Source organism: Salvelinus fontinalis, chromosome 25 (assembly GCF_029448725.1).
Source record: "Salvelinus fontinalis isolate EN_2023a chromosome 25, ASM2944872v1, whole genome shotgun sequence".
Classification (NCBI taxonomy): Eukaryota; Metazoa; Chordata; class Actinopteri; order Salmoniformes; family Salmonidae; genus Salvelinus; species Salvelinus fontinalis.
In genome coordinates, this window is record NC_074689.1 from 26938529 (window position 1) to 26965760 (window position 27232).

Genomic DNA, 27232 nt, shown 5'->3' on the forward strand with positions numbered 1-27232 from the left:
AAAACCAGCCGCCATATCCAGCCATATGCTGCATCTATCCAGGAACACACTGGGGCGCGTGCATGCGTGCGATATGGGAGGGGTTTAAAGACACCATGGCAACAGACACAAGAAAATATGACTTTATTTCTTCTTCATGCTTTTCCTTAGTTAAAATGTGTAGAGTCAGATCTTTATCTATTCTACTATAATGTCAGTGATATGTACTGTTCCTTAGATCCAGGCCAGTGTCATATAATTATGTCTTTTGTTTTCTGTTTTGCAGCTTCTTGAACAAAATTGAGTCTGTGAGGTCGAATGACTACACACCAACAGATCAGGTTAGAAGGGTTTTCAACATTCTAGAGCATAGCTCTAATGTACTGATAAATGACATGTTAAACGTTGTTTTGCTGTATTATCTGAAGCACTGTGTAGTAAAACGTTACTCTTTCTCTCTCTCGTTCTCTCTTTCTTTATTTCTCTCTCTCGCTCTTTCTCGTCACTCTTTTTCGCTCTCTCTCAATTCAATTCAATTCAAAGGGCTTTATTGGCATGGGAAACGTGTTTACATTGCCAAAGCAAATGGAATAGACAATAAACAAAGGGGAAATAAACAAGGGAAACATTAGTACATTTAATTTCAAATGTTATGTTGTTGGCTATGTACAGTGTTTTAACAATGTGATAGTAGTTGAAGTATGAAATGGAAAATCAACATAAATATGGGTTGTATTTACAATGTTGTTTGTCCTCCACTGGCTACCCTTTTCTCATGGCAACATGACTGCACACTGCGCTATTTCACCTAACAGTTATGGGAGTTTATCAATGTTTGATTTGTTTTCAAATTCTCTCCTTCTTCCTTTCTATTTTGTTTATTTTGTGCATCTCTTCATCTCTGTGCCCCTCTTGTTTTGAACCCCAGGACTTGCTTCGCTGCCGAGTTTTGACTTCAGGTATTTTTGAAACAAGATTTCAAGTCGACAAAGTGAACTTTCAGTAAGTGTTCCCTTTCCTTCATTGTGATGTCATGTTACACAGCATTGTCTGTTGTCTTAACTGTATGAACAATGTACATGGCTATGGTGGTTTCCTGTTATCATGGAAATGTCCCCACCTTGTGGTCGTCTAGGGTAGTTTTTAATTTGTCTCTAAATGGCTGTCATGAAAAGCATAAAGCTTTGCTTCTGTTTGTGTTAGGTTTTTGTTTGTTATATGGACATCATTTGTTAAAATACAAATGTAGCTAAGTGAAAATCAAATGTGATTAGTATCATACTATTTACAGTCAACCACCAACATTTCTTTGGAAGAGTCTTTTTGTCTTTTCCTTTTTGGTAATTAACATGTTGGTTGTCTAACAAATGCACACTAAATGGAAAGAAGTATCAGCACTGAAACACCATGACACGGCAAATCAACATACTGCCAAGTGGTTTGGTGTTGTGGTTAACTTTACCCACAAGGTGGCTCTGTTTCCAGCACCATCACTCCATGTAGAAAACTAGTCCAATAGACTGTCTCAAGGTTTGAGTTAAATGGGCTTCTCCACACATTGGACCATACAGAAGTTAACAGGTTTGTCCCTCTCTCTCTCTCAGTATGTTTGATGTAGGCGGCCAGAGAGACGAGAGGAGAAAATGGATCCAGTGCTTTAACGGTGAGTTTGGAACCTGTGTACGGTTCTGTTCCCCACTGTGCTGTTCTGCTCCCCACTGTGCTGTTCTGCTCCCCACTGTGCTGTTCTGCTCCCCACTGTGCTGTTCTGCTCCCCACTGTGCTGTTCTGCTCCCCACTGTGCTGTTCTGCTCCCCACTGTGCTGTTCTGCTCCCCACTGTGCTGTTCTGCTCCCCACTGTGCTGTTCTGCTCCCCACTGTGCTGTTCTGCTCCCCACTGTGCTGTTCTGTTCCCCACTGTGCTGTTCTGTTCCCCACTGTGCTGTTCTGCTCCCCACTGTGCTGTTCTGCTCCCCACTGTGCTGTTCTGCTCCCCACTGTGCTGTTCTGCTCCCCACTGTGCTGTTCTGCTCCCCACTGTGCTGTTCTGCTACTTACAGTGCTGTTCTGCTACTTACAGTGCTGTTCTGCTCCCCACTGTGCTGTTCTGCTACTTACAGTGCTGTTCTGCTCCCCACTGTGCTGTTCTGTTCCCCACTGTGCTGTTCTGCTCCCCACTGTGCTGTTCTGCTACTTACAGTGCTGTTCTGTTCCCCACTGTGCTGTTCTGCTCCCCACTGTGCTGTTCTGCTACTTACAGTGCTGTTCTGCTCCCCACTGTGCTGTTCTGCTACTTACAGTGCTGTTCTGCTCCCCACTGTGCTGTTCTGCTACTTACAGTGCTGTTCTGTTCCCCACTGTGCTGTTCTGCTACTTACAGTGCTGTTCTGCTCCCCACTGTGCTGTTCTGCTCCCCACTGTGCTGTTCTGTTCCCCACTGTGCTGTTCTGCTCCCCACTGTGCTGTTCTGCTCCCCACTGTGCTGTTCTGCTCCCCACTGTGCTGTTCTGTTCCCCACTGTGCTGTTCTGTTCCCCACTGTGCTGTTCTGCTCCCCACTGTGCTGTTCTGCTACTTACAGTGCTGTTCTGCTACCCACTGTGCTGTTCTGCTACTTACAGTGCTGTTCTGCTACCCACTGTGCTGTTCTGCTACTTACAGTGCTGTTCTGCTCCCCACTGTGCTGTTCTGCTCCCCACTGTGCTGTTCTGTTCCCCACTGTGCTGTTCTGTTCCCCACTGTGCTGTTCTGTTCCCCACTGTGCTGTTCTGCTCCCCACTGTGCTGTTCTGCTCCCCACTGTGCTGTTCTGTTCCCCACTGTGCTGTTCTGTTCCCCACTGTGCTGTTCTGCTCCCCACTGTGCTGTTCTGCTCCCCACTGTGCTGTTCTGCTCCCCACTGTGCTGTTCTGTTCCCCACTGTGCTGTTCTGTTCCCCACTGTGCTGTTCTGTTCCCCACTGTGCTGTTCTGTTCCCCACTGTGCTGTTCTGCTCCCCACTGTGCTGTTCTGTTCCCCACTGTGCTGTTCTGCTTCCCACTGTGCTGTTCTGCTCCCCACTGTGCTGTTCTGCTCCCCACTGTGCTGTTCTGCTCCCCACTGTGCTGTTCTGCTCCCCACTGTGCTGTTCTGCTCCCCACTGTGCTGTTCTGCTCCCCACTGTGCTGTTCTGCTCCCCACTGTGCTGTTCTGTTCCCCACTGTGCTGTTCTGCTCCCCACTGTGCTGTTCTGCTCCCCACTGTGCTGTTCTGTTCCCCACTGTGCTGTTCTGTTCCCCACTGTGCTGTTCTGCTCCCCACTGTGCTGTTCTGCTCCCCACTGTGCTGTTCTGCTCCCCACTGTGCTGTTCTGTTCCCCACTGTGCTATTCTGTTCCCCACTGTGCTGTTCTGTTCCCCACTGTGCTGTTCTGCTCCCCACTGTGCTGTTCTGCTCCCCACTGTGCTGTTCTGCTCCCCACTGTGCTGTTCTGCTCCCCACTGTGCTGTTCTGTTCCCCACTGTGCTGTTCTGTTCCCCACTGTGCTGTTCTGTTCCCCACTGTGCTGTTCTGTTCCCCACTGTGCTGTTCTGCTCCCCACTGTGCTGTTCTGCTCCCCACTGTGCTGTTCTGCTCCCCGCTGTTCTGTTCCCCACTGTGCTGTTCTGCTGCCCACAGTGCTGTTCTGCTCCCCACTGCGCTGTTCTGCTCCCCACTGCGCTGTTCTGCTCCCCACTGCGCTGTTCTGCTCCCCACTGTGCTGTTCTGTTCCCCACTGTGCTGTTCTGTTCCCCACTGTGCTGTTCTGTTCCCCACTGTGCTGTTCTGCTCCCCACTGTGCCGTTCTGTTCCCCACTGTGCCGTTCTGTTCCCCACTGTGCCGTTCTGCTCCCCACTGTGCTGTTCTGCTACCCACTGTGCTGTTCTGCTACTTACAGTGCTGTTCTGCTCCCCACTGCGCTGTTCTGTTCCCCACTGCGCTGTTCTGCTCCCCACTGTGCTGTTCTGTTCCCCACTGTGCTGTTCTGCTCCCCACTGTGCTGTTCTGCTCCCCACTGCGCTGTTCTGTTCCCCACTGTGCTGTTCTGCTCCCCACTGTGCTGTTCTGCTCCCCACTGTGCTGTTCTGTTCCCCACTGCGCTGTTCTGCTCCCCACTGCGCTGTTCTGCTCCCCACTGTGCTGTTCTGCTGCCCACAGTGTTGTGCTGTGAGTAACTATGGTGGTTCGGTGAATGAAGGTCAACGAGTAACCTTTTCAAGTAAACTTTTCTGAAACTGGAAGACTTATGTTAGCACATATGATAATGCCCAGGCTTTAGCTTAACAGGCTAGCACAGTCTTGAAGTGGGACAGACGACTGTGTTGCAGTAGCTCTGCATTGTATACCATATCTGGATCCACTTCCACATTTTATACGGAACGATTCATTAGTTTTACATGCTATATGATGTGGTTTGCGAGGTCTCAGCGTCTGGTACTCACTCCCGAGTGACACAGCGGTCTAAGGCACTGCATCTCAGTGCTAGAGGCGTCACTACAGACCCTGGTTCGATTCCAGGTTCTGTCACAACCAACCGTGATTGGGAGTCTCATATGGCGGCGCACAACTGGCCCAGCGTCGTCCTGGTTAGGTTTTGGCTGGGGTAGGCCATCATTGTAAATAAGAATTTGTTCTTAACCTCCTTGTCTGGTTAAATAAAGGTTACATTTTTTATTTTATTTTATTTTTTAAATAAATGAGTACTGAAACAACCTATTCCACTGTGCTCCTATTTCTTTCAGATGTGACGGCCATCATCTTTGTGGCAGCAAGCAGCAGTTATAACATGGTCATAAGGGAAGACAACAGCACCAACAGACTCCGGGAATCACTGGATCTCTTCAAGAGCATCTGGAATAACAGGTTGGTCCTCAGTCACCTCGTCTGGCTCTCTGCCCTCTGGTCCTCAGTCACCTCGTCTGGCTCTCTGCCCTCTGGTCCTCAGTCACCTCGTCTGGCTCTCTGGTCCACAGTCACCTCGTCTGGCTCTCTGGTCCTCAGTCACCTCGTCTGGCTCGCTGCCCTCTGGTCCACAGTCACCTCGTCTGGCTCTCTGGTCCACAGTCACCTCAACTGGCTCGCTGCCCTCTGGTCCTCAGTCACCTCGTCTGGCTCTCGCTGCCCTCTGGTCCTCAGTCACCTCGTCTGGCTCTCGCTGCCCTCTGGTCCTCAGTCACCTCGTCTGGCTCTCGCTGCCCTCTGGTCCTCATTCACCTCGTCTGGCTCTCTGCCCTCTGGTCCTCAGTCACCTCGTCTGGCTCTCTGCCCTCTGGTCCTCAGTCACCTCGTCTGGCTCTCGCTGCCCTCTGGTCCTCAGTCACCTCGTCTGGCTCTCGCTGCCCTCTGGTCCTCAGTCACCTCGTCTGGCTCTCGCTGCCCTCTGGTCCTCAGTCACCTCGTCTGGCTCTCGCTGCCCTCTGGTCCTCAGTCACCTCGTCTGGCTCTCTGCCCTCTGGTCCTCAGTCACCTCGTCTGGCTCTCTGCCCTCTGGTCCTCAGTCACCTCGTCTGGCTCTCGCTGCCCTCTGGTCCACAGTCACCTCGTCTGGCTCTCTGCCCTCTGGTCCTCATTCACCTCGTCTGGCTCTCTGCCCTCTGGTCCTCAGTCACCTCGTCTGGCTCTCTGCCCTCTGGCCCTCAGTCACCTCGTCTGGCTCTCTGGTCCACAGTCACCTCGTCTGGCTCTCTGGTCCACAGTCACCTCGTCTGGCTCGCTGCCCTCTGGTCCACAGTCACCTCGTCTGGCTCTCTGGTCCACAGTCACCTCGTCTGGCTCGCTGCCCTCTGGTCCTCAGTCACCTCGTCTGGCTCTCTGCCCTCTGGTCCTCAGTCACCTCGTCTGGCTCTCTGCCCTCTGGTCCTCAGTCACCTCGTCTGGCTCTCGCTGCCCTCTGGTCCACAGTCACCTCGTCTGGCTCTCTGCCCTCTGGTCCTCATTCACCTCGTCTGGCTCTCTGCCCTCTGGTCCTCAGTCACCTCGTCTGGCTCTCTGCCCTCTGGTCCTCAGTCACCTCGTCTGGCTCTCTGGTCCACAGTCACCTCGTCTGGCTCTCTGGTCCACAGTCACCTCGTCTGGCTCGCTGCCCTCTGGTCCACAGTCACCTCGTCTGGCTCTCTGGTCCACAGTCACCTCGTCTGGCTCGCTGCCCTCTGGTCCTCAGTCACCTCGTCTGGCTCTCTGGTCCACAGTCACCTCGTCTGGCTCGCTGCCCTCTGGTCCTCAGTCACCTCGTCTGGCTCTCTGGTCCACAGTCACCTCGTCTGGTTCTCTGCCCTCTGGTCCTCAGTCACCTCGTCTGGCTCTCTGCCCTCTGGTCCTCAGTCACCTCGTCTGGCTCTCTGCCCTCTGGTCCTCAGTCACCTCGTCTGGCTCGCTGCCCTCTGGTCCACAGTCACCTCGTCTGGCTCTCTGCCCTCTGGTCCTCAGTCACCTCGTCTGGCTCTCTGGTCCACAGTCACCTCGTCTGGTTCTCTGCCCTCTGGTCCTCAGTCACCTCGTCTGGTTCTCTGCCCTCTGGTCCTCAGTCACCTCGTCTGGCTCTCTGCCCTCTGGTCCTCAGTCACCTCGTCTGGCTCTCGCTGCCCTCTGGTCCTCAGTCACCTCGTCTGGCTCTCTGCCCTCTGGTCCTCAGTCACCTCGTCTGGCTCGCTGCCCTCTGGACCACAGTCACCTCGTCTGGCTCTCTGCCCTCTGGTCCTCAGTCACCTCGTCTGGCTCTCTGCCCTCTGGTCCTCAGTCACCTCGTCTGGCTCTCGCTGCCCTCTGGTCCTCAGTCACCTCGTCTGGCTCTCGCTGCCCTCTGGTCCTCAGTCACCTCGTCTGGCTCTCGCTGCCCTCTGGTCCTCAGTCACCTCGTCTGGCTCTCGCTGCCCTCTGGTCCACAGTCACCTCGTCTGGCTCTCGCTGCCCTCTGGTCCTCAGTCACCTCGTCTGGCTCTCGCTGCCCTCTGGTCCTCAGTCACCTCGTCTGGCTCTCGCTGCCCTCTCGTCCACAGTCACCTCGTCTGGCTCTCGCTGCCCTCTGGTCCTCAGTCACCTCGTCTGGCTCTCGCTGCCCTCTGGTCCTCAGTCACCTCGTCTGGCTCTCGCTGCCCTCTGGTCCTCAGTCACCTCGTCTGGCTCTCTGCCCTCTGGTCCTCAGTCACCTCGTCTGGCTCTCGCTGCCCTCTCCCAACCCAATTTTGCCGTACTGAATATTTCGCACCAGATTTAGTAATGTATTCCATTGGCATTCCATTGTGTTATGATTTCAATATATTTTCAACACACTTGCAATACATTTGCAAACTGAAATTGCATTTCAAACCAACTTTGTTGGCATTTTCTGTAACACATTAACACTAAATGGGCACATTTATATAGTGTTGCAATCGGACAATGTTGTGATATCAGTGTTAATCGGACAATGTTGTGATATCAGTGTTAATCGGACAATGTTGTGATATCAGTGTTAATCGGACAATGTTGTGATATCAGTGTTAATCGGACAATGTTGTGATATCAGTGTTAATCGGACAATGTTGTGATATCAGTGTTAATCGGTCAAGGTGGTGAAATCAGTGTTAATCGGACAATGTTGTGAAATCAGTGTTAAACAGAAGCAGAAACATGAGAGTTGGAAGGAGAGGTTTTATTTTTAAAGCCATCCGTTCACATTCCACTAACTCTGACACAATGTGATTGTTTAAATACCTGTCTAGTCACGCCATTCTTTGTTTTCAGGTTTCTACGGACCATTTCAGTCATCCTGTTCTTGAATAAGCAGGACATGTTGGCTGACAAGATCTTAGCAGGGAAATCCAAACTAGAAGACTACTTCCCTGAGTATGTTCGCTATACAGTACCGGCTGAAGGTGGGTACTGAGATGGACGGAAAACACCCCATTGTTTAAATCATTGTTGATTTTACTCATATTCAATATTTATAAGCATTTATAATTGTTCATTATTTAAAAGATATTATAAACTGGATCATAATAAATTATTCAAATTTACTAACCTAAGGTTCACACACTACAGAAACGAAGCATCGTTGTTGTTGCTTCACAGTGAAGGACTTCCAAACCGATCCTCAAGATGTATTCAAAGGTTAACCAATTTTGGCAACTCACACTTTTGAAAATGTGAATCAAATGGAATCATTTGCGCTGCCCCTGGAATCAACCTAATTTAGACCTCCAATGACACTATTACTTCTAGATATTCCAGGGACTCTATTGCAGTATGTGAGCATTAACATGCCTTTCTTCCCATTGTGAAATGAGAATGGTTTGGAGCATGGAGAACAGTAGTTAGAGAGAGAAACATTTGATTGCAGGCACTGCCATCAGGCACTACACTGATTACATCCTGTCCTAATGATATCCTTCTTCTGATGACATTAAATACTGTAGTCTTTAAAACCCTGAACCGCTTGTCTCTTTGTGGACAGCCGTTCCAGACCCTGGAGAGGACCCTAAAGTGACCCGGGCCAAATTTTTCATCCGAGATGAGTTCCTTGTACGTACCGTTTTCATTCTGTACTGTAGACCCTTGTTTTCTAGTCTTAACTTAGAGGCAGCCATTTCAAGGTTGGAGTCATTTCCATTTCAGTTCAGTCAATTCACGAAATAAAGTGAAATGTGGATGTGTCTCTCCACCACCCCACAGAGGATCAGCACGGCGAGCGGCGACGGCAAACACTACTGCTACCCCCACTTCACCTGTGCCGTGGACACGGAGAACATCCGCCGTGTCTTCAACGACTGCCGAGACATCATCCAGAGGATGCACCTGCGCCAATACGAACTATTGTGATTGGTTGCAGCCCACCATCCAGTCAGCGCTCTGCCAATCCCGGCGCAGTATGATTCCACTCCCAAAACACAAGGCCCTGTTACCAGGGGGACCAGGAGAACTACTGAAGCATCACAATGCTGTCATTTTGTTTGCCATTGTTGTTGTTTTTCTATTTTGTTTTCTCCTTCCTTTGTTCTTTTATTTATGGCCAATCTTGACTTTATTTTGTAGGTCTAAGCAGGGATGGGACATTGTGTGTGTGCCTCATCTTTTATTTCCAATGCCTTTATTCTGTTCATTCCACTAAGCCTTTTTAGACATATTTTTTTGTAGTTTTTGTTTGAAACTAGTCATCTTCTTCTGTCATTTCTGTTGTTTGATCTGGACCAGCTGAAGTTGTTAAGAGGGTGTGTGTGTGTGTGAGAGTTGAGGGATCTGATGGACTACTGTGTATGCTGGTTCCTCCCAACACTTCTCTCTCTCTCCCTCTTTCTCGAGTACTTGATGAAGGGGTGGGTGGGGCGGGCAGCAGATGTATCAGGTAACTTAATGCCGTCAAGGAAGTATACACATGATGTAGCACCGTGATATTTATTACTCTGTCACTTTGTTTATTTTGTATCATTTTATTGCAGGATGATGGAGAGCGAGGCTTTCAGGCTGTAGATTTAGCATAGAGGGGGTGGGGCTTGTGGGAGAATAGGAGGATGCTGGGAGTTTGAGTCCAATGCACCTCCGGCTGTAGGGGCAGCAGCAGCTTTCTGCCACGTGTCTAGATGGAAAGAGAAATACCACACTCACTTTGATTTGCCCACAGACGGTCCTTTTTACTTAGATCCTCTTGGGCAAGAGTTCTATATATATATATATAGAGAGATTTGTTTTTGTTGATTATCTTGTACAGACTGCAAAATGTAATGTTATTTTGTACAACTTTATTGAGAAAAAAACTACTTGTAGAAGATCTTTGTGCCTTGATAATGGCTGTACCTGTAAATTGAGCTCTGATGTATGTTGTTGACTGCCCCTGTACAGCTTGATGTCAAACTCTATCTGACAGTAGAGACTGCAGGTAGGGCGTCTCTCTCTCTCTCTCTCTCTGTAGAGGTACATTTTTCTGGTTTATAAAAAAGGAAAATGTTCTTTAGTAGAAAAAGGAGGAAAAATTTGCGAGGGGTTAAAAAAAAACACACGGAAATCCTGTATACATTATGCAAATTAACCACTTACCTACCGCAGTGACTCAAGGTCGCAGCCAGAGACATTGCCTTCATCCTCCTTTGTTTTGACGGTGAACATTTCAATTTTTGTTTCTGATTCTCAGCTTTAATACATTACAAGATCAATTGACGTGTCCAAATCGCAACCTGGTGTTGTTTTACTACAGTAGGAAGCAACTTTTTAGATATGAAGTGTGTATGAGATGTATACATACACGTACCAGTAAATGTGTGTGTGTGTGTGCTTCGAAGCATGCATGTACTGTAAAACATATACACACATGCACTCATGCATTGTATATGTACATTGTACATATACATTTTATATATGTACATATACATTTATAAAGATATACATATATTCTATAAATCTATATGTACAATTATACATAGTAATGTGTGTGCCTATGTGTATACATATTTATGAATGTCTAGAACGTATGTATGCATACACATGCATAGGCATCAACTTATATAGGATGAGAGTAGAAAGTAGTGATCACGTCAGTCATGGACACGGAGAGCCCTTCACATTGCCACAGGCGTGAGTGTGTGAACCCAGTTTGATGGGCTGTTCTTTACACCGAACAGCAGCTTTCAATGTGCAAGTCTGTTCTGAGAGCGAGGAGGCAGGAGTGATACGTTTGTGTCAGGCCTTTATGGAATACGGAAAAACATTTTTATTTTAATAAAGAGGCACATCAGAATACTTTTTTTTGTGGGGGGGGGGGGTTGTCAACTGAATATGCGGGAAAATATGACAGATTATGTACACTTTGTATATGCATAAATTACAGTTACAAGAAACCCAGTGTCACCATCTTCCCTCGACTGTTTTCGTCCAGGTCACATTTAAAAAGCTCAAAGATGGCCCTGCAATAGCTTATTCACCAGTAGATCAGAGATAAAATAAAACATTCAAGTTGCCAATAATTTAAAAGGGGAAACGGATAAAACGGATAACGGATAAAATCTCAGGGCACGTAATTGATCAGTAAAAGCTATCCCAGAGTGACCATCCCTGTAAAAGGTGCTGTTGGGTTCTATGTCAGGACACAGACCCTCCCTGTAAAAGGTGCTGTTGGGTTCTATGTCAGGACCCAGACCCTCCCTGTAAAAGGTGCTGTTGGGTTCTATGTCAGGACCCAGGCCCTTCCTGTAAAAGGTGATGTTGGGTTCTATGTCAGGGGTGTCTACACTACACAGGAGTCTTTGGAACATGGGGCCTGAGGGCATCAAAGGTGACAGGTCACACAGATGTCCTCATACAGTTATTTTGACAGGTATCATAGGGCCTATCTCTTGCCCTTCACCTAGAACATTTCACCCTCTATTGGTTTCAGTCACACTTCAGGGGACTTTCTTTTAAGCGGCCCGCCAAGCAAATAGTTCGATCTAGGGGAAACTGTCAGAAGCCCTTGTGCTTGCCCATGAGATTGGTGGCCAGGAGCATGGAGGTCTTGGTGAGGTGTAGGTGGGCCAAGAGCAGGAGGGAGACGACCATGGCTGTGGAACAGTAGATGGCCACCACGCTGCTCTCTTCTGGCAGGAAGCACTTAGCCAACTGGAAGTCTGTGGGAGAGAAGGTGCCCTGGAGAGAGAGGTAAACTTTAATTTAAAATGGAATTGACCCCAACCCTGAGACTGAACAAAAATATAAACGTAACATGCAACGATTTCAAAGAACAGTTACAGTTCATATAAGGAAATGTGACTGGGGAATACAGATATGCATCTGATGGTCACCACTAACTTAAACAAAAAGCTAGGGGTGTGGATCAGAAAACCAGTCAGTATCTGGTGTGACCACTATTTGCCTCATGCAGCACAACACATTCCTTTATATAGAGTTGATCAGGCTGTTGATTGTTGACTGTGAAATTTTGTCCCACTACAATGGCAGTGCGAAGTTGCTGGATATTGGTGGGAACTGGAACACGCTGTTGTACATGTCAATCCAGAGCATCCCAAACATGCTCAATGGGTGACATGCCTGGTGAATATGCAGGCCATGGAAGAATTGGGACATTTTCAGCTTCCAGGAATTGTGTACAGATCCTTGTGACATGGGGGCAGCAGGTAGCCTAGTGGTTAGAGCGTTGGACCAGTAACCGAAAGGTTGGTGGATCGAATGAATGGCACGACAACAGGCATCAGGTTCTCGTCACGATATCTGTGTATTCAAATATCCATCGATAAAATGCAATTGTGTTCATTGTCCGTAGGTTATGCCTGCCTATACCCCCACCAATTATCTTGGCATAGGATAAATGCTCACTAATAGGGATGTGCACAAAATTTGAGAGAAATATGTTTTTTGTGTGCAAATGGACAATTTCTGAGATGTTTTATTTCAGCTTATGAAACATGGGACTTTACATGTGTTTATATTTTCATTCAGTGTAGTTAATTAGTTACCAGGATGAAGCTGGGGTTGTTGCGGTTTCTCCAGCTGAAGGAAGGAACGCTGATTTCTGGGTGCTTGTTGTCATGGACCACCTTACAGGCACTGTGGGTGTGGCCACTCAGGATAAGGCGGGGCTGGAACCACCAAAGTAACTGCAGAGTGGGACCAAAAGAATCGATCATATTTCTGTAATAACATGCCTCTAAAGTCGTGTTCACATTGGCCGTTTGAACTGACTCAAATCGTATTTATTTATTTTTTCTGCAGTATGAACAGCCAAAAAACACATGGAATCAGATATTTCTAGCCACATTTCAAACCACCTTCCTAAGTGGTTTGAAGTCATATACAAATTCGATTCCTGGCCATGCGACTTGTGTCTGAACAGTCAAATCTGATTTATTTGTCATCATGTGGTTTTAGACTGTTAGTTGGTATCTTGTTGCTTGCTAGCTACTTTTATTTAACCTTTATTCAACTGTTGACATGTGGTAGCCACATAGCTTGTTAATTGTTTAGAAACAAATGAGTGAATGTGCTAGAAAGCTAAACAGCTACCCAGCTAGCTAGTGGACTGCTGTGGCTAGCTAGCTAGTAGACTGCTGTGGCTAGCTAGCTAGTAGACTGCTGTGGCTAGCTAGTAGACTGCTGTGGCTAGCTAGTAGACTGCTGTGGCTAGCTAGTAGACTGATGTAGCTAGCTAGTAGACTGCTGTAGCTAGCTAGTAGACTGCTGTAGCTAGCTAGTAGACTGCTGTAGCTAGCTAGTAGACTGATGTGGCTAGCTAGTAGACTACTGTGGCTGGCCAGCTAGCTAGTATATTTCTGTGGCTAGCTAACTAGTGGACTGCTGTGGCTAGCTAGTGGACTGCTGTGGCTAGCTAGTGGACTGCTGTGGCTGGCTAGCTAGCTAGTAGACTGCTGTGGCTGGCCAGCTAGCTAGTGGACTGCTGTGGCTGGCCAGCTAGCTAGTGGACTGCTGTGGCTAGTCAAAAAGCACTTGTTTTGAAAGTTGGATCATCTTATCCTTTGAAGCTTTAAAAAAGTGTTCTTACCACTATGATTTTGAACATTCAAAACAACTGGCAAATGTCCATGACAGGCATTATTGTCACCTTAGCTTTCTACATAACTGAGTGATAGGAAGCACAAGCAGCACCACCAATCAGTCTAGACCACTGCACACACACCCCCTCGTTACTATGACAACTAGCATAGCCTTGTCAGCACATGACTGCTGTCTGAACACACACAATTTGGTCACTTGTAACTTGCCAAAATAAGCTGAACAAACAAAACTGATATGAGCATTAAGGCATGCGGTGTGAACAAGGCTTAAGAAGACCCAACATTTGTTATGGTTTTCAGTCAGAAACATGCACTCTTCAGAATGAGCCCTAGGGCTGTATCTCAATAGCCTAAAGTGGCTTCCTCTCCTTGTCTCCTTTCCTTCATCTGCACGATCTGAATAAAATAAAACCGGTGCAAGCAAGGAGAGGAGGCCACTTTAGACAATGAGATGCACCCCAGGTGTTAGTTATATGACCGAGTGTGTGTAAGCTCACCCTTTGAGAAGCCTCCTGGGATAGCACGTCATAGCGCTCATGGAACACCTGCTGTCGCTCTTCAGGAGAGGCGGCGTCCTGCCCAGTGCACTCTGCATCGTTGGGTCGGTACAAAGGGTAGTGCTTCCGACAGACGGTCAATACACAGTACATAACATACTGTAAGTGAACAATGCTAGGTGTTTTTGTATAATAGGTAGGCTATACACAATATGGATTTCATTTGCAACCCTACCCTCCCCCAGAACAGCTTCAATTCGTCAGGGCATGGACTCTACATGGTGTTGAAAGCGTTCCACAGGGATGCTGGCTCATGTAGACGCCAATGCTTCCCACAGTTGTGTCAAGTTGGCTGGATGTCCTGTGGGTGGTGGACCATTCTTGATACACACATGAAACTGTTGAGCGTGGAAAAACCCAGCAGCATTGCAGTTCTTGACACAAACCAGTGCACCTGGCACCTACTACCATACCCCATTCAAAAGGCACTTAAATCTTTTGTCTTGCCCATTCACCCTCGGAATAGCACACATACACAATCCATGTCTCAATTTTATTTGAACCCTTATTTTACCAGGTAAGTTGACTGAGAACACATTCTTATTTACAGCAACGGCCTGGGGAATAGTTACAGGAGAGATGCTTTAAAATCTATTTTCAAGTGACATCAATAAGGGATCATAACTTTCACCTGGTTAGTCTATGTCATGGAAAGAGCATATATATTTACTCGACTCATTAGCACGGATAGAGAAGCTTGCTTTGGAACCCTAGTTGTTTACATGTTTGATTGGTCAGATAAGTGCAGGCGCGAGAAATTTCACCAGTGGGGAGAGAGCAAGAGAGAGGTGTACACATGGATGGCGCATGGCTTGAAGTGCTGAGCATCATGAGATGGTGTGAACTGGAACAGGTTTAGGCTATTATAACTTTACAGAATTATATACTAGACATACACTACCATTCAAAAGTTTGGGGTCACTTAGAAATGTCCTTGTTTTTGAAAGAAAAGCTAATTTTTTGTCCATTAAAATAACATCAAATTGATCAGAAATACAGTGCAGACATTGTTAATGTTGTAAATTACTATTGCAGCTGGAAACGGCAGATTTTTTATGTAATATCTACATAGGCGTACAAAGTCCCATTATCAGCAACCATCACTCCTGTGTTCCAATGGCATGTTGTGTTAGCTAATCCAAGTCCTCAACTAGCCTAGCTGCTAGCTAGCTGCATATCAAGGTAGCGGGATTGAACGTAGCCCGTGATGCGGTTAGCCATTGTGGCTGGGACCGCAGATTGTCCCGGGTTTGTGGCTGTCTAGATCCCTGCAGTTTGTTGTTTTCAATCTTCCCTGTGACCTGCCCTGTCTGGAACTGCAAGGATTAACAGCCTAACATACGTTGCTAGCTACCATGACAAAGACCAAAGCTGGCGGAAATACTGTTGAGGACAGTGGTGTCTCTCAATCACAGGTGAAAGATCTTTTAAACGAACAAAAATAGTTCCACAAGCAGTTGTTACAATAACAAGGAAATAGCTTCAAGTGTTTTGTCCAAATATTGGTGGATTCAACTAATAAAAGAATGGATGACCTGACACGAGAGGTCCAGGACCCGAAGAACAGTTTGCAGTTCTCCCACGGTCAGCTCAATGAGTTGAAACAGGAGAACGGCAAGATGACAGCAATCTGTAAGTCATTGAGAGAGGACATCAGATCTGTGTGAGGCCATGATAACAATGACAGATACATCGAGGGACAGTCAAGGCGGAACAACATGGTTGTGGATGGAATTGCAGAATCTCCACATGAGACATAGATGGAGTCTGAAGACAAAGTGAGGGAAATGATCTTTGAGAAATTGAAGATGGACCACAGCAAGATTGAGTTGGAACGTGCCCACAGGACTGGAAAGCCCACAACCGGCCCAGGTGGTAGGCCCAGGCCTATAGTGTTCAAGTTCATGAGGTTCAAGGACAAGATAGCTGTTCTGAAATCTGTACCCATTGGATGCAGTGATCACAATATAGTGGCTATATCCAGGAAAGCCAAAGTTCCAACAGCTGTGCCTAAAATAGTGTATAAGAGATCATACAAAAGATTTTACTGTGACTCATGTTCAAAATATTTGTTGGTCTGATGCGATTAATGAGGAGCATCCAGACACTGCACTTGATGAATTTATGAAATTGCTTCTTCCAATTATTGATAAACATGCACCTGTTAAGAAACTGACTGTTAGAACTGTTAAGGCTCCATGGATTGATAACGAATTGGAAAACTGTATGGTTGAAAGAGATGGGGCAAAAGGAGTGGCTAATAAGCCTGGCTGCAGATCTGACTGGCTGATTTACTGCAAATTGAGAAATTATGTGACTAAACTCAACAAAAAGAAGAAGAAACTGTATTATGAAGCCAAGATCAATGATATAAACTTTGGAGTACTTTAAATGAAATTATGGGCAGAAAGACACATTCAACTCCATCTTTCATTGAATCAGATGGCTTATTCATCACAAAACCATTTGATGTTGCCAATTATTTTAATGATTACTTAATTGGCAAAGTGGGCAAACCTTATGCAGGAAATGTCAACAATGAACAGTGAGCCATCGTATTCATGCATAAGAAAACTAATAATGAAAGAAAAGCATTGCAAGTTCTGTAAAGTTAGTGTGGGAGAGGTGGGAAAATTATTGTTTTCGATCAATAATGACAAACCTCCTGGCATTGACAACTTAGATGGAAAGCTACTGAGGATGGTAGCTGACTCTATAGCCACACCTATCTGTCATCTTTAATCTGAGCCTTGAGGAAAGTCTTTGTCCTCAGGCCTGGAGGGAAGCAAAGTCATTCCGCAACCCAAGAGTGGTAAAGCTGCCTTTACTGGTTCTAACAGCAGACCTATAAGCTTGCTGCCAGCTCTTAGCAAGCTGTTGGAAGAAATTGTGTTTGACCAAATACAATGCTATTTCTCTGTAAACAAATTCACAACAGACTTTCAGCGTGCTTACAGAGAAGGGCACTCAACATGTACTGCACTGACACAATTGACTGATGATTGGTTGAAAGAAATTGATAATAAGAAGATTGTGGGAGCTGTACTGTTAGATTTCAATGCAGCCTTTGATATTATTGACCATAACCTGTTGTTGAAAAATTGTATGTGTTATGGCTTTTCAACTTCTGCCATATCGTGGATACAGAGCTATCTATCTATCCGTCTATCTATCTATCTAATATAACTCAAAGGGTTTTATTTAATGGAAGCTTCTCTAATGTCAAAAATGTATAGTGTGGTGTACCGCAGGGCAGCTCTCTAGGCCCTCTTTTCTATTTTTACCAATGACCTGCCACTGGCATTAAACAAAGCATGTGTTGTCCGTGTATGCTGATGATTCAACCATATACGCATCAGCAACCACAGCTAATGAAGTCACAGAAACACTTAAAGAGTTGCAACCTGTTTTGGAATGGGTGGCCAGTAATAAACCGGTCCTGAACATCTCTAAAACTAAGAGCATTGTATTTGGTACAAATCATTCAATAAGTTCTAGATCTCAGCTGAGTCTGGTAATGAATGGTGTGGCTGTTGAACAAGTTGGGGAGAGTAAATTACTTGGCGTTAACTTCGATTGTAAACTGTCATGGTCAAAACATATAGATTCAATGGTTGTAAAGATGAGAGGTCTGTTTGTAATCAAGAGATGCTCTGCTTTTTTGACACCACACTCCAAAAAGCAAGTCCTGCAGCCTCTAGTTTTGTCTTGATTATTGTCGAATTGTGTGGTCCAGTGCTGCAAGGAAAGACCTAGTTAAGCTGCAGCTGGCCCAGAACAGAGCGGCACGTTTTGCTCTTAATTGTAAACGGAGGGCTGATATAAATACTATTCATGCCAGTCTCTCTTGGCTAAGAGTTGAGGAGAGACTGACTGCATAACTTCTTTTTATAAGAAACATTGTGTTGAAAATCCCAAATTGTTTGCATAGTCAACTTACACATAACTCTGACACACACACCCCACCAGACATGGCACCAGGTGTCTTTTCACAGTCCCCAAATCCAGAACAAATTCAAGAAAGCGTACAATATTATATCGAGCCATATTGCATGGAACTCTGTTCCATATCATATTGCTCAAATAAACAGCAAACCTGGTTTTAAAAAAACTGATAAAACAACACCTCACAACGCCTCTCCCCTATTTGACCTAGATAGTTTGTGTATGCATTGATATGTAGGCTACGTGTGACTTTCAAAATAATGTGTGTAGTTCTGTCCTTGTCTATTAATGTTCTGTATTATGTCATGTTTCATGTTTTGTGTGGACCCCAGGAAGAGTAGCTGCTGCTTTTGCAACAGCTAATGGGGATCCTAATAAAACAGAAAATACCAAAGCTATGATCCTTTATTGATGTCACCTGTTAAATCCACTTCAATCAGTATAGATGAAGGGGAGACAGGTTAAACAAGGCTTTTTAAGCCTTGAGACAATTGATAAATGGACTGTGTATGTGTGCCATTCAGAGGGTGAATAGGCAAGATAAAATATGTAAGTGCCTTTGAATGGGGTATTGTAGTAGGTGCCAAGCGCACCGGTTTGTGTGTGTAAAGAACTGCAACACTGCTTGCTTTTTCACCCTCAACAGTTTATTGTGTGTATCAAGAATGGTCCACTACCCTAAGGACATCCAGCCAACTTGACACAACTGTTGGAAGCATTGGAGTCAACATTGGCCAGCATCCTTTCAACACCTTGTAGTTCATGCCATGTTCCTATGTTTTGTACATTCAGTGTACAATGACTCTGCAATGACCTATAATTAAAGTGGTCTCAGTCACTTCGCAAGCACGCACACACACATTAAACCGTACCTGTAGGATGATAGGTGATGAGCGGGGAAACTTCTGCATATCCTCCTGACAGTATGTTCTCATGCTGCTTGACCGGTGGCTCTGTGAAATCCACAATATCATTACAATCTACTTTCACATTAGCAATGGGAGTAACATAATGTTGACAATGTGTAGGGACAATCCTTCCTCTTTCGTGACAACATAATGCTTACCACATTTCAAAAGACATTTCTGGGGATGTTAGTGAATAAAGTCTGGGATTAACCCAAACATTTGACCCACATATCTTTGGCGCTGCGTAACATGCAAAAGCCATATGGTGACTCTTGATTGCACTCGGGAGAGAAATACTTATTTTTTTGTCAATGTTCAAATCTCTGCTTCTTTCCAAATCCCAATAACCCCTATTTTGTTTGTGTGTGTGTGTGTGTGTGTGGCATTGATGAGGATGATGGTTGTGATTAAGATCACCAGCACTGAACAGTTGAGAGCCTGAGAGAGGCTGTACAGCTCGTTTTCCACATGCTCGCAGATGGGGCAGCGGTCTCCATGCATGGCCATACTGTTCACCAGTACAAAACTTTGTGGAAACATACATACACACACACACACACACACATAAATGATGTTACAAGGATTGGAGCTAAGCTACACATCAACGTGACTAACCACAAACAACACATTGTTAAACTGTTTACATGCATCATTTTGAGACAAGGTTAGATGACACAATTTACAGTAAAGGAACCTACTTGACTCCCTTGTTGGTTACGATCCGGGCAGAGGTGACATTGAACACCCTCTCGAAGCGTTCAAGTTTGTACCAGCTCATTCTGTTCAAAGATTTAGAAAAAATAAAAAAATGTTATGTCAAGAGAAAGTGAGCACAACCACAGGGCTAGGGCCTAGTAACGCACACCAACTACAGACAACATAACTCCCTATTGTTAGCGGAACTAGGTGAGAATAGAGAGAACAACGCTGTGGACATGTTCTTGGTAGCCTCCATTTAACAGTGAGACTTCTGAACTTAACTTACTCATGATGGAAGCCGATGTCATGGTTACCAATGATGGCTATAAGCTCCATGTCTCTGGGATGTCGGAAGATCTGCTTAAAGCGGCGGACGTCATCCTCCCAGTCCTGAAGAACACAAGGTGCATATTCAGAGGGTCACAGAGGAACAGTTTGAGCTGGGGTATCAACATCTGCCTCAACCCCTCCTAGCACTAGACACAGTATCATGTTATTTAATTCCACCCTCAGTTGGATTTAGGTTACATCATACCATTACCTCATAATACATGTAATGAACTCCCAAACACCTACTGCCATTCACTGTGTTTCTACTAAAACACAACTGGTGGAGGTTAGTCACACCTCAAGGACAATCAGATCAAGAAAAATGAAATTGGAACAGCCAATGCTCAAATCCACGCACACACACGCGCACATCCCCTTATGTGCCAACAGATAATATTATTATCACATATCCTGAGTAGTCTAGCTGTTGGCGGTGTGTGTGGTCTATCGTTTCTGATAACCGACCGTGTCCATCAACTAACCTTTGGGGAGCTCCATTTCCCCTCGTCGAAGATGTCTCCCAAAATGAAGACCATCTCTGGCTGTAGGACCCCCAGTGCGGTCTGGAAAGCTCTCTCCATCTGCCATTCTCTATTAGGAAGTACAGTACATTATGATTAGGGCAGGGAGTTTTCCTGACCTTGTGGAAAGACCACTAGGAAAAACTCTGGGCCCTGACTATAGTGATAGCCTATTACAGTCCAGAGTTGTCCTGATGAGGCCTCATAAGGAAATACTCCTGGCCCTGATAATAATCTGTTGGTCAGGACTACCCAACACTACCAAGATACAACCACCTTTGATTGAAAGTGTTCTTGTCCATCATGCTGTATAATGTATTTAATAAATCCTGGTAGCATCCTCCCACTGAAAAAAGCTATTGAGACTGACCACTAGAACTCATTTTGTGGACCATGTGAACATGAAGCATTGCAGTCAAACCTGTGATCCGATTTAGTGCCCTAGCTGGTGAAGTTGGATGCCATGGTGATTTCATATTATCTGATATTAATTTGAGCCATCTAAGAGGATTAATTCTATTTCTGTCCTAAAAAAACAGCTCCCACTATCCATGATTTATGGAAGTGTTTGGAGGGAATTGTGCTGTCTGTTTCTGTTCATTGTTTCCAGATTTTAGTTTTCTGTACATCTGATATGAGATGCAAATTACAGTTTTGACCAAAGAGAGGTTTGAAATGCACACATTCAACAAACGACAGTCCTTCAAGGATGTAAAACACACAAAAATAAACTATTTTTAAAATTAATATGATAACTTATCAAATACGCATAAGCAATGAAATTGGAATAGGAGTTTAAAGCCTACCTTCGCAGTTTGTCGAACCAGTGTCCCTTTATTGCGCCAAGGAGGTGGGTATCCGACAGAAACAAAGCGCGAAGCGTGGGGACTCCCTTGCCGCTGTCTCCATTCAACTTCGGCCACGAACAACGCAAAATTGCAGGGTAATATATCAAATATTCACAGAAAATAAACACGCAAATGACAGATAAGAACAGAGTGAAAGTAAGGCCCCATTTACATTTGCAACTCAGTCCGTGCATGTCTAAAAACGAAATGCCAATCTGTTTCAGTCACTGCTGGACAAGGCGAACTAAATCCTGCTAAATCATTGAAAATAACTTGCCCTAGATAAACGTAACGGCTTAAGAATTGTACAGAGGACCCATGCCCTGCCTAAAAAATACGCATATTCGTCGGTATCAATAGTTTTTGGTCCGTTTAGGATTGTCATGCGACAGCAATCTCCCAAATATGACTCGCGTGGGATGTCTAGTCAAGAGAATGCGGAGGCTGAATAGTTGTTGGTAGCAAAGTACTTTGTATATATCAATATTTGACTGCAATTATTGGCTTAATTTGGCTACAAAGTCCTCAAAACTAGTTTATGACATTAAGCGCGATGCAGTTTGAGCATGTGAGAGAGAGAGAGTGTGTGTGTGTGTGCTGGAGTGCGCTCAGTTCGCGTTAACGTTTACACTGAACCACACGTTTCCCCAAAACGGTGCAGACCTTTCTTCGAAAGCCTTTGAGGTAGCATACGTTTGCGCCTGTTTGCTGTGTGTGTGTGTGTGGCCTGGTCAATATAGGTGTGACCATCTGAAATCGCAAAACTCGTGCAGCACACCATATGATAACTGCACTCTGAGCCACCATAATTTCTAAGTTTTTCAACTGGTCGTTCAGTACAGTAGGTCTACCGTTTTCGTTGAATTCAACGTTTCACACCGTTCTCTCGTACTGAACTCAACCCTGTTTGACTTCTTTTTAAACTACTGGCAGGACGAACCACAACATTCTTCAGAGATGGATCAGATTCGTAATTATACAAGCCTGACTGGTACTGTATGTGTCACTTTTTCACGTGCATTTTAATTGACTTGTGACTGCTACATTGTTCTGATGGCAACAGTACAAAGTTTGTATTTGTCAACCATCCCCACATCTAAATTCGAATATCTATCCCTGTGATGAAATATACTGAACGGGTAACTAAATCCAGTTGAATTCAATTTGTTTTTGAGAGTACTCCTTTTGATACATATTTACCCATTGTAGAAGTGCTCAGAAAGTGACTTTTTTGGTGATAAAGGTGCTCAAAGTTGACCCGTTTTGCATCCCTCACCCTACAATTAGACATCCATTTCTTCATCACTGGAAAATATAAAAGCTTCAGATTGATATCATTTAAGCTTACGAACAGAGTTGAGAAATTCATTTATAATTGAAGATGATCATTTATTTTGTATTATTATGTCATTTTTAACCTTCCACATCAACCTTTAACGATACTAAGGTAACCTGCCTAAATGACTACGACCCGTAGCACTCACGTCTGTAGCCACGAATTGCTTGAATAGCTGGTCATGTCTCACATCAACACCATTATCCCTGAAACCCTAGACCCACTCCAATTTGCATACCGCCTGAACAGATCCACAGATGATGCAACCTCTATTGTACTCCACACTGCCCTTTCACACCTGGACAAAAGGAACACCGATGTGAGAATGCTATTCATTGACTACAGCTCAGAGTTCAACACCATAGTGCCCTCAAAGCTCATCACTAAGCTAAGGACCCTGGGACTAAACACCTCCCTCTGCAACTGGATCCTGGACTTCCTGACGGGCCGCCCCCAGGTGGTAAGGGTAGGCAACAACACATCCGCCACGCTGATCCTCGACACGGGGGCCCCTCAGGGGTGCGTGCTCAGTCCCCTCCTGTACTCCCTGGTCACTCATGACTGCACGGCCGTTCACGACTCCAACACCATCATTAAGCCGATGACACAGCAGTGGTAGACCTGATCACTGACATTGACGAGACAGCCTACAGGGAGGAGGTCAGAGACCTGGCCGTGTGGTACCAGGACAACAACCTCTCCGTCAACGTGATCAAGACAAAGGAGATGATTGTGGACTACAGGAAAAGGAGGACCGAGCCGCCCCCATTCTCATCGACAGGGCTGTAGTGGAGCAGGTTGAGAGCTTCAAGTTCCTTGGTGTCCACATCACCAACAAACTGACATGGTCCAAGCACACCAAGACAGTGGTGAAGAGGGCACGACAAAACCTATTTCCCCTCAGAAGACTGAAAAAAATTGCCATGGGTCCTCTAATCTTCAAAAGGTTCTACAGCTGCACCATCGAGAGCATCCTGACGGATTGCATCACTGCCTGGTATGGCAGCTGCTCGGCCACTGACCGCAAGGCACTACAGAGGGTAGTGCATACGGCCCAGTACATCACTGGGGCCAAGCTTTCAGCCATCTAGGACCTCTATACCAGGCGGTGTCAGAAGAAGGCCTTAAAAATTGTCATAGACCCCAGTCACCCTAGTCATAGACTGTTCTCTCTGCTACCGCACAGCAAGCGGTACTGGAGCACCAAGTCTAGGTCCAAGAGGCTTCTAAACAGCTTCTACCCCCAAGCCATAAGACTCCTGAACAGGTAATCAAATGGCTATCCAGAATATTTGCATTGCCCCCCCCCCCCCCCCCCCCCCTTTTACGCTGCTGCTATTCTCTGTTATTATATATGCATAGTCACTTTAATAACTCTACCTACATGTACATATTACCTCAATTACCTCGACTAACCTGTGCCCCCTCACACTGACTCTCTACCGGTACCCCCTGTATATAGCCTCGCTATTGTTTTTTACTGATGCTCTTTAATTATTTGTTACTTTTATTTCTTATTCTTTTGTTATTTTTCTTAACCGCATTGTTGGTTAAGGGCTTGTAAGTAAGCATTTCACTGTAAGGTCTACACCTGTTGTATTCGGCGCATGTGACAAATACAATATGATTTGATCTAAAAACTCGAAAAATCTGATTCTTTTAATACTCACATACTTTGTAGCTTAGACACTATTTTACATCATGTATTTGCATTGTGCCCGCCATCGGTTGAAACACAACACGTTATTGAATACAAGGTGGGTGTCATGTTTTGGCTGATAATGTTAACTTTCAAAATGGTACCACAAAGATGGTTGGAGGGCCACACATCAGAGAAGGTTGACTTGAATGGGATTATCTGTTTTAAATTATTATGTCAATCCTCTATATGAAACCTATTGAAATCATAGAAATATAGATCATAGAACAGACATAACAATTTAAGTTGATATTCGATGGTGGGTGGACGGGCAGTCTTCTTTGTGGTAGTAATTAGAAGTGAAAATGTCAATTCAATAAAAATGTAAATGGTGTACCAGCTAAACTGTAGTGGTCTGAAGAGATAAGTCCATTCTATGAATTATAGTTCTATGATTGAAATGACACCCACCCTGTATTCAAAAGCATGTTGTGTCAACTGATGGCAGACACAACACAAAAACCTCAGATGTAAAGTAAGGTCTAAGCCAAAGGCAAAATTGTGGTGTAAATATTGGGGTGGATGAACAGTAGATGCAGGGTCCTCCCCCGCACATTTTTTTTTTTACATTTTAAAACGCATTTCCTGCAATTCCACACAGTCTGACATTACTTATTATACCCATGAGGCATATATGAAGGGTCATTTTGAAAGCACAGTATAAGTGGAAGGAAAATAATAATATATTTTTTGGAAAACATATTTTTGGAAATTAGCTAACTTACTGCATTTCAACACAACACACAAGAGAAAAATGTGCAGTTTTATAATGCTATTTTACACATTTAGTCATAAGTCGGAGAACATTTAGCAGATTTAAAGCTCATTTCCTGCAATTCTACACATTTTGCCATGGGGCAGAGAGAAAAATGTTCTGTTTTATAGCTCATCTCATGCTATTCTTCACATTTTGCCATGAGGATGAGAGAAAATGTTGCAATTTTAAAGCTAATTTCCTGCTCCTCTACACAATTTGCCATGAGGCTGAGAGAAAATGTTGCAGTTTTAAAGTAACGGTATAGTGAAAATCTGACTTTTAAAAGTTTAGATTCTGTTAACTCATACCAAATAATGCTGTTGACACATCCTATATTCGTATTTGTGGCAAAAGCATAAATTTGAGGGAAAAAAACAGTATGGTTAACTGCATACTTGGAGTGTGTCTGAAAGTTGGCGTTGTCAAAGAGGTGGGTGGATCAACAGCGATGGCTGCAACATCAGTGCTCCATTATTGGTTAGACTGTCCATAGCCAGGTGTACTGTGGGTCAGCTTAATGTTTACATAGCAGGTTAAGATAACTAAAGTAGCAGGTTAGGATAATTAACGTGGCAGGTTAGGAGAATGGGGTTAAGGTTAGGAAAAGGGTTAGGATTAGGTGGTTTAGCTAAAATGCTACTGTTGTCAACAATCGACTCTTTGAGTAGCCCAATCAGCCACACAAAACGGTCTTTAGTGAATACAAATCTGCCCAATAGGCCTTCCGAGGGACGCAGCAGTCTAAGGCACTGCATCGCAGTGCTTGAGGCGTCACTACACCCCCGGGTTCGATCCCAGGCTGTGTCACAGCTGGCCGTGATATCCATGATGCGGCACACAATTGGCCCAGCGTTGTCCGTGTTAGGGGAGGGTTTGGCCGGCCAGGATTTCCTTATCCCATCGGACTCTAGCGACTCTTTGTGGCGCGCCTGCAAGCTGACTTCGGTCGCCAGCTGGACGGTGCTTCCTCCTACACATTGGTGCGGCTGGCTTCCGGGTTCAGAGAGCAGTGTGTCAAGAAGCAGTGCGGCTTGGCAGGGTCGTGTTTCGGAGGACGTGTGGCTCTCTCACTTAGCTGATAGGCTTTCCAACACCCACTTCTGTTCATCCTCACACCTTTTTTGACACGGCTACTTTCAGACACACTCCATGTATGCAGTTACCCATGACAAAGAAATGAATAAAAACTCTTAAAAAACACCACCTCAAACTTGTATTTTAGTTTCAAAAATGCTTTTTATTTCCTCATAGAGGATGATGTCATCCTCCTAAGGAGGATGAGCTGGCCAATCAGCTCATATATTTTTATGACAGGTGTAAGCCCACATTATTCCAACACTGCTTTTTAACATACCCTTAAAAATATATATATACATTTCTGACACACTTAGTGACGTAGCAAGATTTCTCTTTATTTATGCTTTCGGAAATCCAAGTTGTTAGAGATTGTGTAGGCCTATTATTTGTATGTTATTTAATGTCATTTCATTTTGGAAATGCCACGACCATGGTTTATATTATGTAATCTCCAGCACAAACCCATCTGTATCGTCTCAGATCCAGTTAAACCAGTTATGCACTGGGTGCACAACGGGAGGATCGGTCTATTGAGGCTCACCACTCAAAAGTATCTGGTAGAACGCATTTAAATAGAGTTCACCCAGCTACATGTGTTTTCACCTGATTCCAATCCTAGGGGGAATATCTAGCCTATCATATCTGAAATTACTCTCTAAATCTCTCTCTCTTTAACACACACACACACACTTGTAATCGTCCAGTCCTTTCTTAAATCTTTATCACTAGCCAGCAATATATTTGTATTCATTTATTTCACCTTTATTTAACCTTGTAAGCCAGTTGAGAACAAGTTCTCATTTACAACTGCGACCTGGCCAAGATAATGCAAAGCAGTGTGACACAAACAACACAGAGTTACACATGGAATAAACAAACGTACAGTCAATAACACAATAGAAAAGTCTATATACAGTGTGTGCAAGTAAGATTAGGGACGTAAGGCAATAAATAGGCCATAGTGGTGAAATAATTACAATTTAGCAATTAAACACTGGAGTGATAGATGTGCAAAAGATGAATGTGCAAGTAGAGATACTGGGGTGCAAAGTAGCAAAAAAATAAAATAACAATATGGAGATGAGG

General features: G+C 45.0%; 2 protein-coding genes across 5 annotated transcripts in view; one reads left to right on the forward strand and one right to left on the reverse strand.

Moving 5' to 3' along the window:
• The window catches only part of LOC129823046 (guanine nucleotide-binding protein G(olf) subunit alpha-like), a 79538-nt gene extending 68836 nt beyond the window's left edge, over positions 1 to 10702 (forward strand). For 2 of the 4 annotated variants that reach the window (XM_055881721.1, XM_055881723.1), the window contains exons 6-13: positions 266 to 320; positions 908 to 981; positions 1584 to 1642; positions 4740 to 4860; positions 7720 to 7850; positions 8017 to 8085; positions 8429 to 8496; positions 8647 to 10702. In XM_055881721.1, coding sequence (XP_055737696.1) covers positions 266 to 320; positions 908 to 981; positions 1584 to 1642; positions 4740 to 4860; positions 7720 to 7850; positions 8017 to 8085; positions 8429 to 8496; positions 8647 to 8793 — 724 coding nt within the window. In that variant the 3' untranslated portion in view covers positions 8794 to 10702. The remainder of the gene's footprint in view (positions 1 to 265; positions 321 to 907; positions 982 to 1583; positions 1643 to 4739; positions 4861 to 7719; positions 7851 to 8016; positions 8086 to 8428; positions 8497 to 8646) is intronic. The other 2 variants (XM_055881722.1, XM_055881725.1) reach the window with 1 other exon arrangement.
• A 100-nt stretch (positions 10703 to 10802) lies between these two features.
• Positions 10803 to 22239, reverse strand: mppe1 (metallophosphoesterase 1). The gene is made up of 9 exons (XM_055881726.1): positions 21236 to 22239; positions 20391 to 20499; positions 19865 to 19968; positions 19578 to 19658; positions 19297 to 19405; positions 18844 to 18924; positions 13967 to 14089; positions 12414 to 12554; positions 10803 to 11586 (listed from the first exon to the last, which is right to left on the reverse strand). Exons 1-9 carry the CDS (start codon positions 21469 to 21471, stop codon positions 11404 to 11406), a joined length of 1167 nt encoding a protein of 388 aa, XP_055737701.1. The 5' UTR covers positions 21472 to 22239; the 3' UTR covers positions 10803 to 11403.
• Between the last annotated feature and the right edge of the window lie 4993 nt (positions 22240 to 27232).